At 43.8% G+C, this 21,162-nt stretch overlaps 1 protein-coding gene across 2 annotated transcripts in view; it reads right to left on the reverse strand.

Moving 5' to 3' along the window:
* PPP1R1C (protein phosphatase 1 regulatory inhibitor subunit 1C) overlaps window positions 1-19,543 on the reverse strand; it is a 38,062-nt gene extending 18,519 nt beyond the window's left edge. Inside the window, exons 1-3 of one of the 2 annotated variants that reach the window (XM_083497468.1) lie at window positions 19,025-19,543; window positions 15,870-15,927; window positions 1,571-1,611 (exon numbers count right to left, since the gene is read on the reverse strand). In XM_083497468.1, coding sequence (XP_083353594.1) covers window positions 1,571-1,611; window positions 15,870-15,927; window positions 19,025-19,105 — 180 coding nt within the window. In that variant the 5' untranslated portion in view covers window positions 19,106-19,543. The remainder of the gene's footprint in view (window positions 1-1,570; window positions 1,612-15,869; window positions 15,928-19,024) is intronic. The other variant, XM_083497467.1, reaches the window with a different exon arrangement.
* Window positions 19,544-21,162: the final 1,619 nt, after the last annotated feature.

Consider the following 21,162-nt stretch of genomic DNA (forward strand, 5'->3'; position numbering starts at 1 on the left):
CTAATTATATTTATTGCATGATGGGATGTTGATGCTCTTCACTGAATGCTTTTAAATGTTTGGAGCTAAATCTGAAGGGGGGGAAATCAATAGTGTCCATTGCTATTTAAAGCAATGCCGGTTTGTCTGAATCTCCAGTGAAAATGAGAGAGATTCAGGTCATGGAAAAGGAGCACACAAAGGTGGAAAAAAAATCTCATCTCTGATTATGTTGGATATAATTTCCCTTATTTCCAAAGTTCAGATGCAAATGTAGATAGGGAGCCAAAAATGGCACCATAAGAGGGAGATATCAGAAGCCTTGAGGAAACCCCAAGGTTTGTGCAAATGTAATAAATCTATTTTTTTTTCCAGCCTAATGGGGGGGATGCTAAAAATAGCCCAGTGAGGAGTGGGCATGCTCGGTGGCCAGAATACTGACTGATGGAGGAGGGGAATGGAAAACTGTTGGAAAAACACTGCAAGGGAGCCCTCCATGCTGCAACATATGGTTGCAGTTTCCTCTTGCTTTAAGTCTGAGTTTACACATTTAATATGAAACCAGTGGTACTGAGCTCAAAGGGTCTCCTACTGTTAGAAAATACAATCAAGAGCACAGCTTTCCCACATATCTGATGGTTGTATTAAGAATTGGGGAATGCTTCACTCTTACATCCAAATAGGTATGAATGTGTAATAATCCTCTGCTGACAAAGAGCCCACAGCTCCATGTTTTGCTATTCTGAGTGTGCCGTGTGACTGAAAGAATGCAAGTTCAAGGCAAGAACTCATGCAGAGATGCAGCAGGCACCTCCTTTGAAGATAGGTATCTGCATCAGGAGTGAATGAATGACCAGTCACCAGGTGAAATGAATCACTCCCAAAGGAGACTGAAGGAGTCAGTTTAAGAGCAGTGAGTTGTTAATGCTGCAATCCTATACACACTTACTTGAGAGTAAGTTCCATTGAATTTAATAGGCCTTACCTCTTGTAGATTGCACTGTCAGAGACTTAACAGAGCGTAGCATTTTGGACCAGCGCCTGCAATTATTTTAATTAATATATTTTTGTTTCACTTTCGTAGTTCTCTCTCTACACACCAGTTCATCCCTGAAGGAGCATCTTCACTCCCATCATTCAGCCAGGACACTGAGGTCCAGCTCTGAGGGCCTTCTGGCAGTTCCCTCACTGCAAGAAGTGAGGTTACAGGAAACCAGGCAGAGGGCCTTCTTGGTAGTGGCACCTGTCCTCAGGAACACCCTCCCATCAGATGTCAAGGAAATAAAAAACTATCTGACTTTTAGAAGACATCTGAAGGCAACCCTGTTTAGGGAAGTTTTTAATGTTTGATGTTTTATCGTGTTTTTAATATTCTGTTGGGAGCTGCCCAGAGTGGCTGGGGAAAACCACCAGATGGACGGGGTATAAATAATAAAATTACTACTACTACTACTACTACTACTACTACTACTACACAATTTAGGAAGTCTTGCTCAAGTCCACTGCAGGATAATCATAAGAAAAAAGTAACATATTTCTGAATGTTTGTTAGACAGCAATTTATCAATTTCTTAAAGCATAATGAACTTACATCTTCTTGGGAGTTGTTGTTCATTCTCTTCTCATCTATTTCTATAAGAAAAGAAAAATACAATTAGGAGACTGCCAAGCTCCTATTTTCTAGACATAGCCCAACATGATAAGATACTGGAATTTAATACTGACATAATCATTGTTGGCTGTGGTCTGCCAAAAGATCCTTTAGTTATACGGCTTGGGTATCTTAAAGGAGCTGTACCTCAAAAATATATTGAGATGAATACTCATTTATTAATGGCAGCCAGCCAGGAATGGGGTGGAGGGAGAGAGTGGGGAGCTGACCTTCCCAGAATAGGGGTGGGGGGAAAAGGATACTGCCAATATGGCTAAACTGATAAATATAGTAAGGACCAAAGAAGGCAGTCGATAAGATAACAGGTTTGTCAAGAAATGGAGTTTATTTATAGCTGCTTACTACAGAAAAAGTCTTGAAGTGAATTATAAAAAAATTAAGAGACAAAAGAATAACAAAAGTCAAAAATTACAGTAAAACCACTGCAATCAGCCACAACATGGAAAAGAAAGCCTCTTCCCCCACCCCAAATGAGTGACAAATTGATATGAAGGTGTAGAAATGTGAGAGACCAAAAAAACCCCACCCCCTCCTTCATTGCTCGAGACGTAAGTTTCACAATGAATGAAAACTGAAATGAATGGGCCCTGTCCACGCCAAGTTTCCATTGGTTCAGAAATGAATGCAACTCTCCACCCCACCCCCTACAAATAACTATGAATGGTCATCATTGGCAATTTTCATGAAATGCTGCTTGTTATAACATGCAAAATGTTTTAACCTGGAATACTCATTAAATTACAGTAAAAGTAGCCATATCTGCTACCTCAGAAGAATCCCTGACCATCACCATGACTCTTGCTCTGAGCAGACGTAGAAGCTCTCAGCGAAACAGGATACAGTATATATGAGACCAATACTCTTTCTCTCTTACTCACTCTCTCTCACACACAAACACACAGCCTTAAGTTAAAATATTCATCTCATTAAACATTGGCTCAGTAGTTTATCACACTCTCTTCTCAAATTATTGAGTGTGTCTTCTTTTGTTTTCACCTATCAAAGGAAACTTTGCCACAGAGGTGCATGTAATGAAAAAGGTCAGGATTGGGCCTACAGAGCATTAGCAAGGGGTCTCTGTAAACCATAAAAGATCCTCTTATTGTAAAGGGGTAGCTAGAGGCTCATTTTCATTATTACCCCTGCGTTGAGAAGGGACTAAGAACTTGATATTTCCGCAGCTTTTTACATACTAATCCACATCTAAATCATTGGTTAATCCTTTAGGGAACTTTAATGACGAGAACAGAAGAGGAAGTATGATTAATAACAGCAAAATATACACACACAGCACTGTAATAAAATAGGGAAAATACTATCTCTCTGCCCCTTCTTCTCCGCCAGCTCCAATATTATGGCTCACAGTATTGGGTCTAAAGTCTAGCTGAGACTTGGCACATAATTTGATGACATTGATTTATGGAGGAAACAAATCACATCTCAAAATTTCTCACCCGTGCTGGATTTTTTTATTTCATTTTTTAAGGCCCCACATATAATAGAATGATTTTCCTTTCCTTTCCTTTTCTCATAACAGCTTTCAAAAATGGCTTTGATTCTGTTTTGGAACCAGGATGATGCCTCAGACATAGCCTCTTTTAAATTGTTTGGAAGGAAATCTGAAAAAAGTTGAATGCCCTTTTTGAACAAAAGGTTACTAAAAAGACCTCAAAGTACAGCCAGCAAGTTTTCAGTTGGTAAGCCTGGGAGTGAGGCAGGGGAACCAAACAAATCATCATCATGAACAACAACAACAACAAAAGATATAACAGTACAGTGGTACCTCAGATTACATACGCTCCAGGTTACATACGCTTCAGGTTACAGACTCCGCTAACCCAGAAATAGTGCTTCAGGTTAAGAACTTTGCTTCAGGATGAGAACAGAAATTGGGCTCCAGCGGCGTGGCAGCAGCGGGAGGCCCCATTAGCTAAAGTGGTGCTTCAGGTTAAGAACAGTTTCAGGTTAAGTACGGACCTCTGGAACGAATTAAGTACTTAACCTGAGGTACCACTGTATAACCACATGGATTTCTATGCTTTTCTTTTTTCTTTTTTTTTACATAGGCAATAATCTAAAAAAAAAAAGAGCCTCAATTAAACCATGGACATGAAAGCTGTGGCTCTACAGGTGCTATTGAACAACACTGCCACCAACTCTACAGGGCCGAGTCCTCGGCTCCTTCAATATTTGTGGGGAGTGGGCCCAGACCCCTCAATGTTGAGGGGGTGGAGGAGGCTGAGCATGGTGGGGCTTCAGTGGTTGGATCCTTCTGAGTGAAAGAAGAAGAAGAAGAAGAAGAAGAAGAAGAAGAAGAAGAAGAAGAGGAGGAGGAGGAGGAGGAGGAGGAGGAGGAGTTTGGATTTGATATCCCGCTTTATCACTACCCAAAGGAGTCTCAAAGCGGCCAACATTCTCCTTTCCCTTCCTCCCCCACAACAAACACTGTGAGGTGAGTGGGGCTGAGAGACTTCAGAGAAGTGTGACTGGCCCAAGGTCACCCAGCAGCTGCATGTGGAGGAGCAGGGAAGCGAACCCGGTTCACCAGATTACGAGTCTACCACTCTTAACCACTACACCACACTGACAAGAGAGGAGGAGCTGCTGGCCACTGAAACCATGACATGCTAGGCTCCACGCTCGGGCTCCTCCTGGTGATGCAACATGCGTATGACATCACACACACACAATGTGCTCCTGGCCCCCTCAATCTTGGGCACGAATCGGCGCCTCTGTTGGACAACAGCCTCCATCATCCCTGACAATTTGCTGTGAGGGCTGAGCCTGATGGGAACTGGAGTCAAGCAATATCTGGAAGCCCACAAATTCTCCATCCCTGATCTGAGTAAGTACCGGACCGAAGGCATCACCAGGGTCTATTAGTGAACCACTGGCTACATTCAAAAGAACCAACTGATGCCTCCTGGTCAGGGCTGGTCCCCTCATAAGGCAAGGTGAGGTGACCGCCTCAGGCAGCAGGATTGCAGGAGCAGCAGAACTGGCATTGTTGGCCACCCTAGGCTCCCTTCCATCTGGCCAATTTTCCTTGTCACCTTTGAAAAGAGAGAGAAGCTGGAGTTGTCTGGAGACCATTCCTCCAAAAGCTACATTTTCCTGAATTTCTGGTGAAGGGGGATTGATTGTTAAAACACTCTGGGAATCAACTGTAGCTTTCTAAGGGAAACAGAGGTCTCCTAACAACTCCCAGCACTCCTGACGCGATCACACCAGGTAGGAACTTCTTACCTATCTATATTAAAAAGTCCTATAGCATTCTGCAAAAATAAGCAAGAATATTGATTCTGGTAAACAAGTCACTCTCTTCTCAACAGCATTCCGTATTTGTGGAGCTACTCTGTGCCTCTGTAGAGATATTGCTTTACCTCATGATAAGAGGGACTCGGAAGATAACAGAAGCAGTCTAGGTGCTTATCAGTCCCTGGCACCAAAGCCTTTAGGACTATTGTAACAGGAAGCTATCTGTATTGAAAATGATGTGTAAATAACTCCCTGGAATTGAGAAAGCTTGTTTCTATGGTGCTGCTCTGAATGGAGCGACGATCAGAGAAAGGATACAAGGTTCAGTTATGAAATTATTGAGCGTTCTTTCAGATTTCTCCATTTGCAAAAGCACTCTGACACACCCAGAGACAATCAAAACCGATCTGTTGTTTAGACTGAGGCTACAACACTGCAGCCCATGGGAGAGATTTTATGCCAGAGATGAATACACTGAAAGTATCAATTGCACCCGTTTTTGAACCAATGCATTGAGTCAGATGCAAAGTGCAGAACTATGAGACTGATTTTCATCACAGAAAAACAAATAAAACAAAGCAGGCTGCAATCCTACAGCCTGCAGAGGTTCAACAAAATGTCCCTGAGGCCTAAGTGCTAATAGGAGGTGGTGTTCCTTGAACACATCTCTCTCACACAAACAGTGACACCTCAAATAGGATACAAGATGCATGTTGTTTGGAGCATTTCCTTGTTGGAAAAGGAATTCATAATTTTTTAGAAATAAATAAATACAGTGGTACCTCAGGTTAAGAACTTAATTCGTTCTGGAGGTCTGTTCACCTGAAACTGTTTTTAACCTGAGGTAACACTTTAGCTAATGGGGCCTCCTGCTGCCGCAGGTGCACGATTTCTGTTCTCATCCTGAGGTAAAGTTCTTAACCCAGGGTACTATTTCTGGGTTAGCGGAGTCTGTAACCTGAAGCGTCTGTAACCTGAAGCTTCTGTAACCCAAGGTACCACTGTAAATAAATACATATTTCATATAGAACAGCAGAATTTGTCCTTTTGACCCCGTGCCCCCCAGGCTGCATGGCAGGACCATTACATATTTTAAACCTGTAGATTCTATCTGAATTTTTATCCATCCAAAGGGACCATTCAGACGTCTCTCCCCATACGCAGGGCCAACCCTACCATTAGGCTGAGTGAGGCAGTTCCTTCGGGCAGCAGCTGCTGAGGGGTGGCAGCAAAGTGTCGGAAAGCACAGGGGCGAAATTGTGTGTGAGGAAGGTGAGCCTGCGACCTGGATTCAGGAACTAAAGTATTTACCATCACAAAAGAATGGCCAGACTGCCCAAGTAATGCAAGCAGTGACTATTATCAGGTATCCTGGCAAACAGGATTTCTGCTGTAGACCACCTCCTTCTGTGATGTATGTATGATGTTTCTGGGTGGTGGTCTTGGGCTACAGGGTGGGCAATTTCAGAAGTCTATCTAAGGGCTTGCGCACCATTATTCAGAGTTCTCCTCCCTTCCATGTGTGGTGAGTGGGGACCCTGTGGCAACAGTTCCTTAAATAAAGATCAGGCTTACTAGCCGCTTTGCTTCTCAATATACTCCGGTTTGCCTCTGTTATTTTCTCCTACCAATAGGGAACCCACTTAAGGACTCTATATGGGCTATAGAATACCTCATAAGGGAAAGGGAGCAGTTTATCTTATAGCAATACCATTATGCGCCCAGCCTAGCTTCATTTTAACACACAAAGCAGTGACCTGATCAAGTTTGCATATAAATGGTGTCAGGTTCAATCCTAGTGAAAAGACTTCAGGAAACAAGACTGGGAGAGTTCTTTGCCTGAGACTTAGGGGAGCCAGTGTCTGGCCTCAGTGGTTTGTCTCAGCAACAGAGACTCCCTTATCTTCTTTCTTCTATAAACACCCTTTTAATAACATTTGCTTTATAAATGAAAGGAAATGTGTTAACTAGTAGCTACATATTAATGCTTCGGGTGGACATTTCCATTGTGCTTTATTTCATGTTGGTGACGTCATGGGATAATGTCCCCACAACTGATCTTATCTTCTGCAAAGTCTCGTAAAGATAAAGAAGTTATAGGGAGTATAAATTGCAGCTAACGCACCAATTAGAAGCGCTCCGGCTTCCACGATCAATAAACCACCCACTGGGTAATTAAATTTAACAAAATAAATCAGCTAGCCAGAGAAAGGGAAAACAAAGTGAGATCGCTGAGATGAAGCTCTGATGTTGAGATGTGAGATACATCCCCTCCCTGCTCTGTTTTGGAAGCAACAACTCCCAAATACAAACCACATTCAGACCTTACAAGTTTCTGCTTCTGATAGTGCCTTCTTTCCTACATTAACCCCTGCAAGAGCAAAGCCTTCAAAATGATATTCCTGACAAATTAAATCTACTAGTACATCTTGAATGAAAACACCCACATACTGTTCTCTGTTGCTATAGCTAGTAAGAACTATTCTAGCCTCTCCTAGGGAATATTGACATTACAGGGACTCAAGGAAGTGATTTTCTACTGTCGTCATATATGCAAAGGATACATGATTGATGATCCATTTACAAAGACCACATGTACAGGGGTTTTATTGTAGGAGAGGACATGGAGCCGAAAATTGGCAGAACCACTATTGCCCCTGATGACTGCCTTGGAGTTTTTAAGAAACTGATGGTGTTTGTTTCTATGGGTCCTGGAAGGGAAAAGGTACGTACTGTATAGGTTTCTTGATTTACTTTCTAATGAAGCTTATATATCCATGAATGGTCTAAACTTAAATTCTAAACTAGGGATGAGGGAACCTCAGGTTGGGTTGGGGGCAAATGCAGCTCACCTAGTCTCCAAGGACCCTAATGTCACAGACTGGTTGGACGCAGAGGAATGGTGGAAGGAACCAGCTAGGGAGCCCCCAAGGGAAGAAGGCTCAGAGCCAGGGGATTGGTGATGGAACAACAATGAGTGGTCAGGAGAAGAGGGAAAAGACTGGGAAGAGGAGGTGTCAGAAGCTGAAGAGGGAACAGGGCTTAGTGAGCAGCAACAGTCTGTGGAATCAGCAGTCCAGAATCAGAGGCAGAACCTGAAGCAGGAGAAGAGGAAGGCTGAGAGGCAGAGATCAGGCCAGCTGGGGAAGAGGCGCAGATGTCTCTCACTCCTGCTGCAACAAGCTGCCCTCCCCCTGGTCTCCAAGAACCAGGAGAGGCATGAAGAGGGCGAAAAATTAGCTTCACACAGGTGCAGTCTCAGATTGCTTGAGGAAAACCCTGGAGAGGACGAAACTTAGGCAACTGTGGGAAGGCAAGCAACTGCTCCATGGGGACAAGACCGGCTGAAGATTAGCTGCTGTGCTCATTCATCCTGACACTCCTGTGCCCTGCTTTTGCTTCTATAGAGTTACCTCCAACTTGCTTGGTGTGATTTGCTGTTGGTTTGCTCCTTTCACCTTCCCACAGCACACCCCTTCCCCAGCTGCATCACCTGCTGACCTTGCACGAAGCCCTCCTTGAGAGTTTTTACCTGACTGGAATGTGTCCTCAAACTCTGATAATGCCTCTTGCCTGCCTCGACGGATAGAGAGGGTTGTGTGAGTGTGTAGAAACTAGCCCATCGTACAGAGATAACATTTGCATCTCTTCCTCTGCCTAATTTTCCCTATGGCCCTGTCACGTTGCCCCCCAGAAAGATGCTCAGACTGTCAGGGTGAAAAAGGTTCCTGGCTTCTAGTCTAAATGAACTGAATGGTGTAGAATCACCTTGGTAACAATATCTGCAACTTTGGCATTTCCCTCAGCCTCCTCTCCTCTCCTCAGGAGTTTTTTGGGCAGCTGCTGCTGCCATCCCTGGTCTCTGAGCTGCCCCCCTTTGCCCCAAAGAGAGGTGCCTCCCAGCTGCATCATTCGCCTGCGGAGCTTATAGCCAGGGCTGCTGGAACAAACAGCCATGCAAGCCTCTGGGAGGCAGAGACATGAGAGGGCATCAGAGGAGGGAGGGAAAGAAAGAGGGACAGAGGCCAGTGTTGCCCACAGCACTCCTGACCAGCACTGAAGGCACCCCAGGGTGCCACGGTACACTGGTTGAAAACCACTGCCCTACACCATGTACAGTGGGAGTGTCACAAAACAGACACAAACTGCTGTTAGCAGCAAGAATGGCAACAACTACGCACTGGTACTGCCCACTGAAAGGATTGGCTACAAAATTTGGAACCAACTCATAACAGACAAGTTAAGATGTGTCTGAGGACACACACAGTATCAGATCAGGTTAAAAATACTTGGGAGTGGTTCTTGAACTCTGCAGATATGATAATGTCTGCTACATTATAACACTGTTGAATTATTAGTCTATTGTGCTGTAAATGGTAAAATATATTGTTTGTTGGATTCCTGCCTCCCCACCCTCCTGCTGTTTCTGCCATAGATTTTGCCCCACCAGCAGCCAGCACTGATATGTGATATTTGACAGATGCCAGTCAATGCTGAATGCTGCTACCATACTATGAAAGACATACATGGGTGAATCAGCCCAGGGGGATGTGCACATCCATCCTTCACAATAAACAAATCTGTACCAGCGTTTCCAGGTGTGCATTCTGATTCAGTGCCATATCATTTAATCAAATATTTCCCACACACACAGAGATATGATAGGTCATAAGCCCTGAAATCAAGTTAAAATTAAACTTAAAAGTCAAATAAACAAACAGTGAACTGCAAAAATTGTATAGTACTGTAACAGGGAGAGAAACAGCCATGTAGTTTTCTTCACCTACAACCAGTATGTGGCTGTTGTTTTTAACCGATGTGTGGCTTTGCCCAGAGATTTTATGTCTAAGCCATAAGTACAAATTTGAAACTGAAAGCATCTGCTTTTGGTTTTCGCTAGCGGCCGCCCTGCTCTGCCAAAAGATGCAGCTCTGCTCTGTTGAAAATGAAGCTTGAAGTTACGTGAGACATCTTTTGAAATAACAGCCCTCGCCACCATCCAGGGTTCTAAGAGTGCTTTTCAGAAATGCCACATAGGAAAGATTTTAAATATCACAGCCAGATGGTGATATTAAGACATAATTTAGGAAAGACTTTCCTCCCATTTGTTCTACGCCATTGTCCTCTGTGGACTAGTTTGGGACCTGATCATGGCTGTAGCCAAGTGCAGGGCAGGGAGGGGCAACTGCTCCCCCCCCAAAAAAATCCATAAAAATCAATAAGAATACATAGCTAAGTGAGGTTCTGCCTCCCCTAACAAAAGGCCTGTCCCACCCCACTCCACCCCCCACAAAAAATCCTGGCTACGCCCATGGACCTTATTACTTCCCAAATGAGCCAAAATACATCTAGGCTCCCTGTTGCTCTCTGGCTTCCTTTGACTACAATCCCATCTGCTTGCTACAGAGAATCCCAACAAGCTGGATTTCAGTGACCTGAATATAACTGATGTGTAGAAAGGACTTGATGAACTGAAAATAGAGATGATGTACATACTTTTGTAACCCAAGAAAATCTTCAATTAAAATTGTGTGTGTGTGTGTGTGTATTTCCCGTCTGCAAATCTTCTATTGTAAAATAAAATGCACTTGTGTGTGTGTTTAAGTGTAAATGTGAGTGTTCTTAACATTCCAGAAAGAACATCTTCCTTGTGCTTGTTTCTAACATTGCCGTATAGTGAGCCTTAGAAAAAAGTGTCAACACAAACAGATTAGTCATCAACTCTGCCTGTGTTGCAATGCTTCTTCCACATCTGTTCTCGATAAAAATTTGCTTCAGCACAGAAAAACTTTCCTAACAATGGAAATAATATTTTGGGGAAGAACCAAGGGGATATCCAGAAACCACCTGTTATATTTCAGACAGCCGATCTTTGGGATTTCTTGGAATTGTCTTAGGTGCTATTTTTGAAATTCCATTCCTTGGAGCAGGGAGGGGACGAACAAATAGTTTCCTGTGGGATCAAGGAGTCCTGGTCTTTCCTTGTCCCTGGAAACGGAATAAGCATTGCTAGATGGAAATGATCCCTTTTTAAATGATTTGTCTCTCTTTCACAGGGAGGCTTGGGCACTTATTTTTTCATTGTGGCAACCTCACTCTTAACATTGTGGTATAGGCTGCATTCCTAACCCCCATGTGTACTTAGGAGTAAAGTCCCATTGAATTCAACAGGACTGACTTTTGAGTAGACATGATTCAGATAGCACTGTTAGAGGCTAACTAAAGCTCCAATAGCCAAAGTGTCCCATGAGCAAAGTTCTGTTGGAATGCTCCAGAAGCCGAAGGGGAGGTGGCATTTTCCCCTTGTCCCTGCAGCCCCGCTGCCCATCAGCAATGTTCTCCAGAAGGTTGGTGGGCCCTCCAGGACAACATGGAAGGTGCTAGGGGTTGCAGGGGAAAGGGGAGATCAAATGTTGCTTCAATGTTGTCTTCCAGTGGGAACCTAGTTCCCCCCCATCTTTCCTCTGCGCCCATCATAGAAATGAAGTGGACTGCTAAAGGAAGAAAGCCCCCTTCCACCATAGAAAGGAATGGGCCATAGCTTAATGGTAGTGCATCTGCTTTGCATGCGGGAGGTCCCTGGTTCAATTCTCAACATCCCTAGGTAGTACTGCGAATGTATCCCTTGTCTGAAACCCTGGACAGCTGCTAGTCAATAGGCACAATATTGAGCTGGATGTAATAATGGTCTGACACAGTACAAGGCAGCTTCCTATGATCCTAGAAATGCAACTCTTCTGCCAGGCCTCAGCAGCAGGCTAATAAAATTCAAGGGAGGCTAGTAACTTTGTGTGACCTTGTTCTCAAATCTGGGAGAAAAGGCATGCAAACACCAGCAAGCAAATCAGAATGAATGCTGGAAGAATGGTCATGGCCATATAAGTTCCCCTCAAACTAATCAAACTGAATGCTCAATAAAGATGACACATAGTGTGACCACCACCAAGGTTTGCACAAACAAATGAGGATGAATGTTCAATAAGTAGGTCTTCTGGAGGAAGCCTCCCTTCCCCACTTTTGCGGGGAAGGGAAGCCACCAATTGCAAAGTTCTGATATGGGCAGCATCACTGCTGATGCTTTTCCCCTGAATATTTAACTCTTTCTTTACACTCATTCCCTCCTATAAATATTTCCACTAAGAAAGTGCCACAGCTGATTGCATATTCCATGGCAAATTAGTGGGCCCATCATGCCTTGTCATTTAGCCATTTTTAAAGTGCAGAGGGAAACCTTCCAATCAATGTTTCGCCAGCACACTGAGCACATTTCTCGAAGCCAAATCCACTGCCGGTCTCTAAATCATTTAGTGCGCTCTGGTGTTCGGCGACTCCTTGGAAGCAAAGGTGGAGGAAATCAGGCAGGCTGCTCTGATCACTTCTGAGAAACTGCCATTAGATAAAAGATTATTTAGCTGGGGGCAACTGCTCTGCTTTCCATGCAGCCTTGGAAGAGGCTTGCTTGCTGATGATGATGTCAAGAATAATAGATTCCTATTACTCTTGGGGTGAATGAAGTGCCTCTGGACACAACTCCCCAAATTCAAATATTTAACAGAGCAAGTGTGGTCTGGTAGGGTGGCAGAGCTTTTGCTGGAAGGGAAGAGAGGGTCAAATGTGATATCCTGCTTGCACCTCTGCTTCTATCCTCCTTCCAGACAAACAGAGAAGCAGAGCCCCATCCACTCCTCCTACAGGAAAACTTTGCTTTAGATGGCCCTAAAGTTGTATGGCTCCCCAGCAGTTTTTCAGAGCTCACTGGGAATCCCCTACACATGTGCACACTTCAGAAATTCTCAGAAGGGATAGGGCACATAGATGGAAGGCAAAATGCTTCTGGAAATATTTGCTGGGGGGGGGGGGCGTAAATACTTGAGAGAAAGAATTGGCAAAAACCAGAGAGCACTTTCCATCAGAACTCATGGTCCAAATGAGTCACGTCGGTCATTGTTCTGAACCTGAGCTGATAAGAACAAACTTCTGCTGTAATGTTGGAGCCACAAACTCACAAACTCCTCTTCTCTTCCATACATAAACTGGGCGATTTCAAAAATCGCACTCTTCCACTTTGGCGAAGAGCAAGATGCAATCTCACATTACTTGGTCTGATGTCATGCAAGTACACCACTCATGTGAGCAGAGTTTATGCATCTGAGAATTTATGTCCTATCTGGCTGATGTGTATGCATTAAGCAGGGCATCTTGGGGGAATCAGCCACCACTCAGGGCAATGTGGTTGCATACTGAGTTGTGTGCAGACCAATGCAGCTGTGCACCCTTTCTCTCTCTCTCTTCATATCACCACCCTGTTAAAGCAGAGAAGCAGCCTCACTTGTATAAATATGATTTCTTCTGGCAAATGAAGACCATTTGTTCCGAAGCGAAGACAATTAAAATGCCCTGTTGTTTTGTTGTTCACCTAATATGAAACATTGCTTACTGCCTATGCAAGAACAACTGGGCGGGGTGGGGAGGAACCCCTCTGTAGTCTAATATTGCTTAATGGATATGAAATGCTGCAATGCTTTTACAGAAAATGGAAAAGGAGCATCAGTAACAGAGTGGGGGTGGGTACTTTTCAAATGGCTTTTAAATGGTCAGTGGTGGACATTGATTGGGAAACCTGTCGATGGCCTTACTTTGCGCGCCCATTAACAGTGTGTGGAACTAAATTTGGATTGTCCACAAGCTGCTGCGTGCCACAGATGGAAAGTGCCATGCAGTAACACATTAAAGGCCACTCTACATTATAGCTTCAGGCAGAGCTATCAGCAGATGCAGACATCAAACTCCCAAATAGAAAGCTAGAATGCCCCGAAGCATGAGCCTGTTTGTTTTGTAAAGTCTCATTTGTTCATCTTTAGATATGTGATACTTCATCATGTGCTCCAGCAATGTTTTCAGGGCTTCATCTGTAGGTGGGCATTTTTGAAATGAGCTGCAGTATTCCGTCATTACTGTTATTTTTCAACTTTAGAGGTGAGTGAGATTGGAATGGAGTACCTTGGAAAAGGGCATGGCTGGCAGGCTGGCTGCCTGACTAGCTAGAACCCAGAAGGGGAACCCTCTACACAACAACAGCTCCTTGCAGGTCTCACTTGTACCATCATCCTTCTTAAAGTGCAGCATCTGAATAGCATTTGAAATGCTTCACATACATTCTCCAGTTGTAATCCTTACATGAAATAATGTAAAAAAAAAAACCCAAGAGCAGAAAAAGCAGGAGTGGTGGTGGACAAGAGTTTGGCTAAAGACAGGATGAAAGTGGATAGTTTGACTTCCTCTCTGGAAGTTTGGTAAAAAGAGCCAGCTCCTCCATCCCATTGGTAGCCAATGTAGCACCCTCTTCCAGATTTTTTTATTTTATTTTATAAATGCTATTTATTGAAATTTTTTTAGAATTATGAAAGAAAACAAGGTAGAAAAAGAGAAAGAAAAAAACAAGAAAAAACAAACCACATCAAACAATACAGATTAATAAAAATCAAAATCAAAAAATAACACAACACGATCAAAAGACAAAAAAATACCACAAACATTTAAAAACAAATCTAATATTCTCAAATCCTTAACTGTCATTACCTTCTTTCTTTGACCTCCTCCTCCTCCCTTTTTTTGTATCCTAGTTGTTAATTGTCGCAGCAAATCCTTTCCATATTTCATAATATTCTGTCATTACATTACCTTAATCTATTTTAAACTTATCTTACTATAAAACACCTTAAAGCTTAAAACTTAAGTCTTTACCAATTTCTCATAACCATAATATTCTTACATAATTCTTTAAATATTTTTACTAAAGCCAAATAATTTCGTTCCAACATTTTTCTAACATTCATCAATTTTGTAAAACAATCCTAAAACAATTTTGTAAAACAATCCTAAAACAATTTTGTAAAACAATCCTAATCCTCTTCCAGATGTTTTGGACTACAAGGCCCATCACACAACTTCCTGACCATTGACAATACTGCCTGAGGCTGATGGGAGTTACAACCCAAATCATCTGCATGGCCCCATGGTTTGCTACCCCTGATCTAAGGCTTCCATGGTTTTGAGCCTCAGTTGCTAGCCATTACCTGTCCTTCCCTGCTGTAAGCGTCAGGAACTGAGTGGTCACATGGAGCAAGGCAGCCTTGAAGGTGTGAGATCCCAAGCCATGCAAGACTTTTTATAGGGCACCACCAGCACCCTAAATTGTGTCGAAAGATGAAGTGCAAATCAAAGTAACAGGTTAGCTAGCTAATCTAAGTAACAGCGGAACAGGTTGAATTCATACATGTCTCTCTCAGCCCTTGTTAGGAGACATGCATTCCAGGGAGTTGGATTCCTTTGGGTCCTTTCCAATTCTGCAGTTCCATGTTGCCATGTGTTAGTCTTCTGCAGCTGTTGATGCTTTTGAGTCCTCTTCATATGATGGAAAGAGCCTGGCAAGACTGCTCCCCTGATGTTCAGGTGCCAGGCTAGGATCCATGGACAAGCCTGTCCCCACTTGGAGCAAACACATTGCATTGTGTGACTCCTCTGCAAAAATGCCCATAGGATCGGGATTTGGAGAGCCCTCAGGCAAGGCCCCCTCGGTGCGTCCTTCCAACCTTGTAGAATCTGCACATGGAAACCAAGATCTTCTTAGGTACTCTGTGCAAAGTGGACATGGTGGCATTGTTATGTAGGTCCTCTGCAGGTTCTGGAAAATGCCCAACTTTGCACCTCCCTGGAACCAGCCCTATGTAGGACCTCAGAGTCGATTTCCCTCTGGTGTCCACAAGCAGTGGAGTGGAGAAGCACAAGAGAGGTGCTGCTTTTCATGCCCCCTTGGTGAGCTCATCTTGAGCCCGTAGTTTGCCATAGTGCTGTAATTGTTTTTCAGTTTCTAACGCCCACCCCCTCGCCCAATAGAATTATTCAATATAGTCATATTGTGCTGATACCCCAGGACTTAGAAGCTGCAGGATTCACTTACCAGGAGGCGAATCAGTCATAATTACTAATGATGCTGGCGTGGGCCTTCTTTTCCTGATCTGCGGAAAATATAGGTGCAAGCAGATTTATTAAATGATGGCCACATCCCTCAATCTAGAATACTAGCACAAACTGCCAGACTATTTGTACCTAACATAGGGAAGCCAAAAATCATTCAAACTATTGGGTTGCAGATGATCAAAAATAGAACACTTCCCATGTCTGGTCATTCTTTCCATTTCCGAAAGCTAATACGCCCATTTGAATTTGCATTGATGCAGTTACCAGCAAATTGCTAAGTTTCCCCCTCTTTATGCCTTTTTCCATTTGCTTCATTAGGCTGGATTTGAAATCTGTAAAGACTGCAATGGGCATGGTCCGATGACCAGGCTGCTTTAATCAAAAAGGATATAGGTCAAGGATTTCTGGAAGCAGATGAAAATCTGGAGTCTTGTGCTGCTTCCAGCACAGCCAGTTCCTCATCCCAGAATCCTCAGGAAATCCTAAGGTGCACTTTCAGTTTGTGCTACTGCCTCACCTATGGAACAACAAGGCTTGAGTCAGGCCTGTCCATTAAATCTCAGCCTAATGATAACAGACCTTCCAAGTGTCCCTATTTTCCAGGGACAGTCCTGGATTTACAGAAGCAGTCCCAGTTTCTAATTTGATCCCAGAATGTTCTTCCTTTCCTTAGGACGTCCCTACTTTCATCGGAGAAATGTTGGAGGGTATGGAGTTATGCAATGTCCGAGTCAAGGAGATAAGTAATGACACAACCTTTAGAAGACATCTGAAGGCAGCCCTGTATAAGGAAGTTTATTTAATGTTTAATGTTTTATTATGTTTTTATATATGTTGGAAGCAGCCCAGAGTGGCTGGGGCAACCCAGTCAGATGGGCAAGGTATGATGATGATGATGGAATAGGATGTCTCTATTTTCATCAGAGAAATGTTGGAGGATATGCCATAATGTCTGTTCCACAAACCCAAACATTGAAAATGTTGAAATATTTTATTTTATATTGAATGACCTAAAGCTTTTATATAATGGGACAAGATGTGTACTTGGAGCTTATCCCTGGAAACAGAATACAATGATAGGGATTTGGCACACAGAAATGCGATGTGAGGATTTTAAAAGCCTGTTCCATGAGCACAACAGGGAGCGGGAACAAGAAGGTGTATCAGACTTTTCTTCGTCCCTCATCCTGTGTGACAAGCTGCTTTTGATACGGAGGGATGTTTCAAAAGCAGTTTGCGATCGTGGCATGGGAGGTCCAGAGTTTTTAAAAAGGTGGCCGGGGGTGGGGGTGGTGATGTCAGAATTCTACTGGTCAAGGATGAATCCCTTGCAACTTGGGATTCCAGCCTGCAATGACACTGGAACAGGGAACCAGCATGCTGTTCCACTAGCATCCGCCTGGCCTCTTATCTTCAGCATTCCTTTGCCACTGGAGAAAGGCTATTGGTAGATAATGAAGATAGTCATCATTATTTCATCATCTCTTCTGCTATCAGAGACCATTTGGTGATGTTTTACAGCAGGGTTTCCCAAACTTGGGTCTCCAGCTGTTTTGGGACTACATCTCCCATCATCCTTAGCTAGCAAGACCAGTGGGGATGATGGGGGTTGTAGTTCAAAAACAGGTGGAGACCCGAGTTTGAGAAATCCTGCTTTAGAGGAAACTCAGGCCCTTGGCCTACTTTCTTGCCTGCAGCCTGCAAAGATGGATGAATAGTAAGCACACACATAGTGGTGGGGTGGCAAAGAGAGAATGCACTATATAAAATCCTGCCATCACTTGATTTTCGGCTTTTGGCTCCACCCAACATTGCTTACAGCCACCAAATATATTTTCCCATGGGTCAGTAGGAAAATTTTTCCCACTTCTGCTATATGGGATGTGTACAGCACAGGGAGATGGCGCAGTATTATATTGCCTAGGTTCTAGCAATATCCTTGTCCAGAAACAGTGAGATAAATCAAGCAATCACGGGATGAGATATTTAACATTTGTTAATGGAATTAAATGAAGGGCACAATCCTTTATCTGTAGCAGCCATGACCCACGTTGATTCAATGGGAAATGTCACTCAGATAATGACTTCAGATTTTCACCTTCAGCACAATATAATATTCTCAATGTTATACATTAGTCATGATCATGAAAAGCTACATTGTATTTTTTGGAAGGTCTTGCTCTTGATAATGTCTTTGCCAGTGATGAGGAGACAGCACACTCTAAGCAGCCAGAGAGATGAACTTCATCAAACTGTCAATTCAATTCACTATTTCTTTATTTTCTAATGTTTTGCATTCTTACACTGGGCCAAAGGTCAGCTCAGAGAACAGCTTACTAGAATGATGTAGTCCAAAATATAAGTAAATCCTTGCCTGTTCCCTCTGCACATGTACGCACATGCATATACCCAGTGCTTTTCTCTATACAAAATAAATAAATGTTTAGGGGTACTCTCATTTTCCTGCTCATATTGAAATATTATCCCTCAATGAGGCCAAGCTTAGGTTCACAAAATATGTAGGGGTATGCGTACCCCTGCGTCCCCCCAGGAAAAAAGCACTGCATATATCTACCGTATTTTAAGTGTGTGTGTATACACATATGAACACACACTCGGAGAGAGTTGTATTTAAAGCAGGAGTTAGGTTTTTTTAAGCCTTGTTTTGTCAAGATTGAAGAGACCCCAACATCTTTTTAAAAAGCCTTTCAACTTCCTTACTTGAATAGCTTCCTACGTGATCTGTTGACATCTCTCTATTTCAACATCCACCCAGCTATGTTTGTTTAACAGAGATAGATACCATTTTAAGTAATTCCATCTGTCCGTCCATCCATCTATCCATCTGTCTATCTAGTGACATAGAAACACTGATAAAAGGCACACTATTGCTACTGGAAAGCATCTGTTCTTATGGAATGAAGACAGCAAATGTTTGCTCCGAAAAAATGGGTGTGAATGTCACCCGGAACATCCAAAAGGACAAACCCTCCTCCGTCCTGTCAGTGCTTGGGACACTTTGTGGAATTCCCTAGCTGAAGCTGAGTCGCAGTTACATTTTCTGATCTGCCAGCAACGCCCTCTCAGCCCCTTCCCCCACCACCCAGACAGGGAGAGAAGATGAAACTAGCTTACCTGTTCAGCTGCTTCAGGGTCTATTTGACTCTGAAATAACGGCACAGCAAACTGTATCTTTTTGGGGCTGTTTGGCTCCATGGCAGCAATCAGGATGCAGGAGAGAAAAGAGCCCTGAACTGCCTGAGAGGAGAAGCAGACAGTTGTTCCCGCGATTATCCTCTGGCACGCTCCCTGAAGCTGTGCCAAGCAGTCCTCAATAACAGCAGTTAATTCCCCGAGTTAGCAAGCAGAGCTGCCTCGGCTGAGAAACTCCCCGATTCCACATCCACGGCAATGCCTCTGGCTGGAGCCACTACTGTATTCCTCCTCCGGCCCTTCAAATCTTCGCCGCACGGAGCTGGAAGGAACAATAAGCTAATTGTGCACCGATTCCCTTCTGCATATGCCAAGCGTTCACTCAGAAGCTAATTGAAAATGCAATACTAGCCTGGCTTGGCCTGGTGCCCTGGGATTTGAAAGAGAGGATCTCTCCGCTGTACATTACTAGCTGGCTGCACCAAAGTGCCGGGTAAGCGCCCTTCGGAGTCTTGCTGATGGCTCGTGAATTATTGATAGGCACAGAGATCAGGATGTTTTCAGGTCGGAGGTGTGGAGGTGGCCGGCCCTGGGAGCAGGTGGGGTGTAATCAGCTGGCCCCCTTAGAAGTGTTCACAGAACACTTCCTCACCTAGTTGGACTGCCAGTTCTTCTGGACTGAATTTTACTGCTTGCACCTCCGAATTCCAGTTCCCAAACTACAGAGCAATGAAGAAAATTTTTGACCAGAGATGTCTTTTTGGTTATTTCCCTACTTTTATATATAGATAGGGACGCAGGTGGCGCTGTGGGTTAAACCACAGAGCCTAGGGCTTGCCAATCAGAAGGTCGGCGGTTTGAATCCCCACGACGGGGTGAGCTCCCGTTACTCGGTCCCTGCTCCTGCCAACCTAGCAGTTCGAAAACACGAAGTGCAAGTAGATAAATAGGTACCGCTTCGGTGGGAAGGTAAACAGCGTTTCCGTGCGCTGCTCTGGTTCACTAGAAGTGGCTTAGGCATGCTGGCCACATAACCCGGAAGCTGTATGCCGGCTCCCTCAGCCAGTAAAACAAGATGAGCGTCGCAATCCCAGAGTCGGTCACGACTAGACCTAATGGTCAGGGTCCCTTTATCTTTACCTTCTCTGCCAATATATGGGCAATGGTATTGCCCAAAGGATGAAAGCAACCCCAGAGTCGTCCGTGACTGGACCTAACAGTCAGGAGTCCCTTTACCTTTATATATAGATGGGGCTCCTCAACCTGGGAAGGTAGCCTATCTAGGAGAACTGTGATCCTAAACCTCTGCTGTCTTGCAGGATATCTTTGGGAGAGGGAAAGGCTAAGGAGTAAACCCTACACAAATCCCTAAGATGGTGGGATGGTGCCTTGTACACCTCCTTCCAGCAACTCCTGCAGCCAAGCTGGTGTCAAACTTATTGCTCTGCTTTCCTTTGGACCACATCAGTGAGTCTGAGGGGGGGGGGTCTTATCATCTCAGCAGCCCAGGACCTTTGTGGTAGCTAGACTGGTGACTGGGAGTGGCCGCCGAGACCATATAACACCAGTCCTGAAAGACCCATATTGGCTTCCAGTACGTTTCTGAGCACAATTCAAAGTGTTGATGCTGTAAATAGATTGAAGCAAAGACATTGCAAGCTAAAGTCTGGAAAGTCGTTTGTAAAGGACTAAATCTCCATCAGCTAAAACTACCAAACCCCCCTTGGAAGCAGGAGAAGAGGGGGAAATCTTAGATTGTTTAAGCGTGCAGGAGAGAGAGTAAAGAAAGATAAATTTCTACCGTCTTGAACCTGGGAACGGGGTGTCAGAGACAGACACTTTGGGGAAGTTCATTGACTGTGAATAAAACATTTCTTGACAAATAGTTAAAAAAGAGAAACATATTGATTCCAATGTTTCCTTTTGCATTTAAAAGGAACAAAATATTTGAAAAATGAAAGTAATTTTGTAGCTGGATCTGCTTTCAAAAAGACGGATACAAACAGAAATTGTTTCCTCTAGAGGGAGCTTGTGAAACTGTTGCTGGAGTTGATCTGGGGAATTCTACAGCTGTAGAGATTAAAGATCGTGAGAACCAGACATTGACCTTGAACAAGAAT

The sequence above is a fragment of the Podarcis liolepis genome (genome assembly GCF_965112155.1).
Source record: "Podarcis liolepis genome assembly, chromosome: 1".
Classification (NCBI taxonomy): Eukaryota; Metazoa; Chordata; class Lepidosauria; order Squamata; family Lacertidae; genus Podarcis; species Podarcis liolepis.